Below are 5,981 nucleotides of genomic sequence, written 5' to 3'. Positions count from 1 at the left end.
AGGAGGTTGAAGGGAGGGCTTCCTCACTCTCTCCAACTCCCCAAAAGGAGGTTGTAGTGAGGTGGGGGGTCAGTCTCTTCTCCCTAGTGTCAAGTGATAGGACAAGAGGAAGCAGCCTCCTGTTGCACCAGAGGAGGTTACTCATCACACCTGTGTCCTCACACAGCTCTTGAGCTCACTTCAGTTTTAAAGGCTCTGTTTTGATATTGACTGTACCTGGTGGATTGCAAATGGTCTCAATCTGCCTCACTGCTTGCTTCTAGGAGTAGTGTAGAGCACTCTTCCAGCCCAGGCTGAGAAGATACTTTCAGCATCAAGAGGACAGTCAGTTCAATTAAATTCTACTTCAATTAGAAGTAGACTACATGGGCCTGTGGTCAGGATTGTCTTAAACATCGTTGGACTTGATGATCTGGAAGGTCTGGAAGTGGTTACGTGTGATATCTTCTGGTCAGACCTGTGCTACCTCAGTTCCCTCTGGAGTTCTCCCTCCTGTATTCCTAGACATGAATCTCAAAGGCTAACTAAATGTGCAGATATCACTGAAACTCTTAAATAACATTGATCAGATGAGGCAGGTGAAGTAATTGATGATTGCTGTTGCCTTCACCACAAGAACACCAACATGTCCTGCAAGCCATACCTGCTGACTGCAGAGAACAGGAGAGGTCTGCTGGACATATGAGCCATGCCCTTAGGATTGTTATGGGTTTGTTTTGTTTTGTTTTCTTTTGTTTTTAAATCTAGAGAGAAATTGGAGAAACTGAACCAGAGGCAGAATAATTGGAATCAAAAAGGGACCAGCGTGGTGTGAGCGTGGCTCTTGGGTGCTGCTCAAATCAGCAGCGAGGCAGATGTGAAGGATTGGTTAACACACAAAGCAGCTCCAGAAGCTCCTCTTGTAAACAGAGCAGCGTTGCAAAGCTCTGAGCCCAGCTGGGAGAGGAAGACACTGCTTGTGTCTGAGTGCCTGCCACTGCAGGCAGCTGAGAGCAGTGAAGCCACACACTGCTCTGCTCTTCGCTTCCAGCTCTGCCAGGTGTGAGCGAGCGCTCCAGCAAGGCACAGAGTGGGGAAGCAGCTGCTGCCTGCTGCCCTCCCTGCTGCCTGCTGCCCTCCCTGCTGCCCTCCGTGCTGTCTGCTGCCCTCCCTGCTGCCCTCCGTGCTGTCTGCTGCCCTCCCCGCTGCCTGCTGCCCTCCCTGCTGCCTGCTGTCCTGCCTGCTCACCTTGTTCGGATGAGTTGAGCAGGAATATTTGCTTGGGGAGAAGCTGAAGAGCTTGGAAAGATGATTTAAAGTCAAGGAACTGACTTCAAGTGCTCAAGCCTGTTAGTAGTAGCAAACAGCAGTGCTGAAAGGTGGAAGACAATACTGAAGCACTCTGGAGCCAAGCAGCCTATCAAAACTGAGACAGCAACTGTTTGGGACCTCTTGGGATCACAATCCTAGGAAGAACAGCAACAAATTCAGGAGTACTGTGGATTCAAAATCAAAATAATAGCCATTGCCAAGCTTCCAGCTGCCACATCAACTTGGAAACTGAGGTTGGGACACTGCTGGAAAGCATTCTGAAAGGAAACAACCTGTGCTGGCCAGGTCCTGGGAAGGCAGGTGGCCAAGAGAGGCCTTTCCTTTTCTTGCTCCATTATGAGCTCTGCTTAAGTGTTCCTGTCCATGTGTAGAAGAGGCAGAAAGGGCTTCTGTTAATTTCTTCCCAGTTCTGTTGCCAAAAGCAAATAAGCCACTTTTAACCAGCAGTCTTCTTGAAGAATGTCTGGGCAGGAGAGTGAGGACATGGGAGCAGAAAGCCTCTCAGAGAAGTCTCGGATGATTCCCAGCCTCCCACCCTACGACATGGATGACCAACTCCTTCCAAGGGAGCCACGGAGCACCTGGTGCTGCTTGGCATGGACCCTGCTAATAGTCACCATGAACATCTTGGTCTTTTTCATGAATTTGCTCCTGATGTTTGTTATCTTCACCATTGTCCTGCTTCCTACCATCGTGGTGGTTTACTTTGGCTTCCAGTGCCACTCCAAGGTAAGTAAGCTTTGCTCCTGAGAGCCACCCCTAAGCCAGGGCCATCCATAAGGCTTTACTTTAGTCCATGGGGAGAAGTGGTTGTGAAGCCAAGGTTGGACAACCTGAGCTTTGGCTTTGTTTCCACAAGGAGTGTGCTCATGTGTCAGTTTTTCTCATAGTGGGGAGCATTTTTCAGACCTGGGCTGACAGGAACAGGTTTATGATGGTTGATGGTGACCTGCAGGCTCTCAGGTGTCCAAGGGAGTGGTGTCTCCTTCCTGGTGCCTGGGACTTGGCTGCAAGCAAAGCTGCTGTGTGCAGCTTTATGGCTTTCTGGGAATCACAGGCTTTATGGGTTCTGGTGTCTCAAAGCAGCTGGTTGACACCCATCCATTCAGTGTCAGAAAGGCTCTCCTTGGAGAGACAAGGAGATCACTGACACCAGCTGCCTTGGGGACTGGGGCAGTATGAGACCCCACGGTCCTGATCAGAGAGAACTCCACAGCAATTCACAAGCTTGCAGGAGATGCCAATCCTGTGGGCAGACCTGGATCCTGGCAGGAAGGAGCCAGACACATTTTTACCCCTCTCTCCTTCCAGGATCACAGGAACTGGGAGCTTGATTGTGCAATAAAGTTGTATTCCTGTGAAAACAACCAGCAGCTGTGGCAGGTCAGGTGAACTCCCTCCTTGGCTTGATGGAGCTGCTGTTTGCATTTTCATGTCACAATATTTCTCTCTCTCTTTTTTTTTTCTTTTTTTTTTTTTTCCTGGTGACCTCTGTCACTGAGAGCTCATCCCTAATTCCCACAAGTCCTGCAAGGGCTCTGGTGGGGCTTGTTCCTCTCCATTTAGGTAAGCCCTCTGCAGTGTTTGTCACATTTGGTCTGCCAAATGACTAGTTACTAAGTCCAACAGAATATCTAATCCCCTCTTTATGCCAGTTTAGTGCTCCCAAATGTGCTGCACAGTTCCTCACACCAGAAATGAGCCTGCCTGGCAGTAAGGGCTCTGGCTGTGTGTGTCTGCTCCAGTTGGTTGCTGTCCTCTGCATTTCATCATTTCATTTCCTATCAGTTTCTTCTGGGGATGCATCTATAAATATTTTAGGAGGCAGTTGACTGAGCTGGGTGTGGATAAAGCAGTTCTCTTGTTTTCCTCACAGACACTAACTCTTAGACCAGCTCATGATGACTTCTTGTTGATTGTCTTAAGCTAGAAGAGCTCTTTTGCTTCCTACTATGGTGGGAAAACCCCCCTCACACTGTAGGACCTGCTCCCAACAGGGAGAATGGACTCAAAATAGAGATGCTTGTTGGCCTCCCCATTCCACAGAGTCTGAGCTCGAGGGGAGGTGGAGAAAATATTCTCAAACTGATGCATTTACCTGAGAAATGTTACAAGAACAAAGCTTTTCTTCCCTTTAATGAAATGTGTGCATCCCATCTAATCTCCCAAGTCCCAGGCACCTCTGAGTGAGCAGGTTGCGTGGTAGGAAAGGACTTAACCACGCAGCAGTGGTCAACCATTTGCCCAGTTCAACCCAGTAAGGCTCTGTGGACTTCTGTGGAGCTGTGCCTGGAGGTAGCTGTGGAGGTTTCACTCTTCAGTGGAGGTCTCATTCCTCAGTGCAGGAGGAAACCCCCTCCCTGCCTAGCTGAAGTGTCAAACCCTGTTTCCTAGGTGTGCAAACTGTCACTCAGCTCTGGGACAACTTCTTCCAAGTGGTTTTTATTCCAAGGTGTGTGGTAGAGGTTCTCATTCTGCAGGGGGAGTCTGAGTTTGCTCCCTTGAGGTCTCTAAACCCTGGGTCACAGCAGCATGCTAAGGCTCCAAGACTTCCAATTTTTGCCTACAGGTGCTGGAACTTTCTGCTGGAGCCATTGCACTGTGCTGGCATCCCAGCAACAAGAGCTGCCAGCCCACAGCTCCCAGTCTCAAATCTCCCTGACAAAGGGACTGTGCTGTGGTTGTTGTCTCAGTCCTGCTGTATTTGCTGGCCTGAGAAGTCTGCCTTTGATTTTTATTGCCCTGAAATGACGACAGCTCATAGCTGCTGTCATTGAACAGCTCTTCCTGATCCTGCAAACTAACAACCAGGGAATCATCTGTCATGGCACTTGTGTTGTAGAGCAGAGCAGACCCAAGTGCTGCTGCTAGCTGGAGTGGAGCACAATTCCTAGAGAAATCAGCTCCTTTGGGGCCAGGCAGTTCCCATCGTGGCTCTGACACCTTCTAGAAATGGTTTAGTGTGGGATGCAAACGTGTGTGATCCCCAGCAGGGTTAAGTGGGAGGCTCTGGAGGGCTTTGAGGAGATGTAAAAGATTTTTGAATACAGCCAAGTCCATCAGGAGTGAAAATTGTGTTGCTGTTGGCTGGAGGGAGCCTTTTGCCACAGACTTTTTTTTAATAGCCATGGAGAGGGACCATGGCAGCGTGGCTTGAGAAGAGCAATCCTTTCTCTTTGGGTTTTTCAGTGCCTCCCTGGTAGCCAGAGGCTGATTTCTGCACTGCGGATCCATCAGATGCATTTATCTTTTGAGTGTGAAGGGTTGTGATTCTTGGACTGCTGAAAGGATATGGACAAAGCAAAAGAAGGTGGGGGACACGGGGGTTGCCTGTAGCATTTCTTAATGCAGAGCAACTCAGAGTGGCTCAGCTCTGGTCTCCTGCTGCCAGGATGAAAGGAGGGATTTAAATACCACTCAGCAAGGAGCAGTTAGTGTGCTGGATGCTTTGGGGTGAATGGGGTCTCCTGGCAGACTTTGCAGTGCAGATTGTTGTGAGGAGGAAGCAATGAGCTTGGTGTGCACACAGAGCACAAGGGAGGATGTTCCAGGGCTGGAGTCTGGAGAGGCTCCAGCCAGTGGTAGCTATGGAGTGACCAACCTCTGTCTGCAGAGTCTAACATCTTGCTGTATTTTATTTACTGTGTTCCCCAGTCTGTTGTGCCACCAACATCGATGTAGCAGCAGAAGAGCTTTTGGGTTTGCTTTCTGCCTCCTCAGTGCTGTTCTGATGACTTACAGATGAGTGGCTCCTGCTTCAGGACCAGCGAGCACTGCTCTCACCTCACAGTGATGCTGGAATAATCCAAAGCTTGGTTAAAATGTCTGCTCAGGCACACAGCACAGCCTGTGACTGCTGAGAGAGAGGGCAGAGATGTGTCCTCGTGTGAGAGCACACAGAGGGAGCTTTGCTCACCACTCCTGTCCACCACCGGCTCGCTGACAATCTCCTTCTCGCTCTTCCCACAGGTGCTGCACTCAGCTGCCCACTACTGCAGAAGCTTCTTGGATGACAGCAGCTCCTCTGCCCTCATTATCCTTGGCTTTGTCATCATGTCCCCTCTGATAGTGGCAGCCATGGCCATCTACTGCAGCCTGGCCAGGCGCTTCCGACTCTTCATGTGCCTGCAGCCCTACAGCAGGGCTGTGTACAAGGGGGTGAGGTGGCACTGGTACGAGGAGGGAGGCCTCTGCTGCTGTGCCAGGGGCTGGAACACTCAGGTCAAGGCCTGGGTATGAGTTGGCAGCACCACAGACCCTGCCCTAGCCAGCACTACCTTCTCCCTGACCTGTCCTTCCCCACCACCACCTCCCAGCATCACCATCCTGAGGTCTCTGCAGGCTGTGTAGGACCTAGACGTGAGAGGAAGGGAGAGGCACTAATGAGCCATCTCCTGCAGGTAGGATTCTGCCCACCATGAGGGAAAGAGGGAAAACACAAATCCTTGGTGGTACAGAGAGTGTTCAGCCCTGGAAGGAACATGGACTCCTCCCAGGGCTTGTTGCCTGCAGAGCACAGCACCACTTCCAGCCTTGACAGCATGTTCAGCCTCACCTGGGGCATGGAGCACCAGAAGAGGACCACAGTGTGGTGGGAGCAGCTGCTGACCTTGCTCCATGCCTTGGAGAGGTCCCTTGGTGAAAGGCAGCCTCTGGGGAAACATCCAGCC

At 50.7% G+C, this 5,981-nt stretch overlaps 1 protein-coding gene across 1 annotated transcript; it reads left to right on the top strand.

Annotated features, from left to right (window-relative positions):
- The first annotated feature begins 1,770 nt into the window (after positions 1 to 1,770).
- On the top strand, positions 1,771 to 5,550 carry TMEM88B (transmembrane protein 88B). The gene is made up of 2 exons (XM_054395116.1): positions 1,771 to 2,040; positions 5,281 to 5,550. Exons 1-2 carry the CDS (start codon positions 1,771 to 1,773, stop codon positions 5,548 to 5,550), a joined length of 540 nt encoding a protein of 179 aa, XP_054251091.1.
- The last annotated feature ends 431 nt before the right edge of the window (positions 5,551 to 5,981 follow it).

The sequence above is a fragment of the Indicator indicator genome, chromosome 32 (assembly GCF_027791375.1).
Source record: "Indicator indicator isolate 239-I01 chromosome 32, UM_Iind_1.1, whole genome shotgun sequence".
NCBI classification, from domain to species: Eukaryota; Metazoa; Chordata; class Aves; order Piciformes; family Indicatoridae; genus Indicator; species Indicator indicator.
This window is presented reverse-complemented; position numbering and strand designations above follow the sequence as displayed.

Excerpts from the sequence above, each read along its gene's own strand:
- TMEM88B (XM_054395116.1), top strand. The coding sequence starts at position 1,771 with ATGTCTGGGCAGGAGAGTGAGGACATGGGAGCAGAAAGCCTCTCAGAG. Across the intron at positions 2,041-5,280 it reads GCTTCCAGTGCCACTCCAAG|GTGCTGCACTCAGCTGCCCA; the intron begins GTAAGTAAGCTT and ends CTCTTCCCACAG.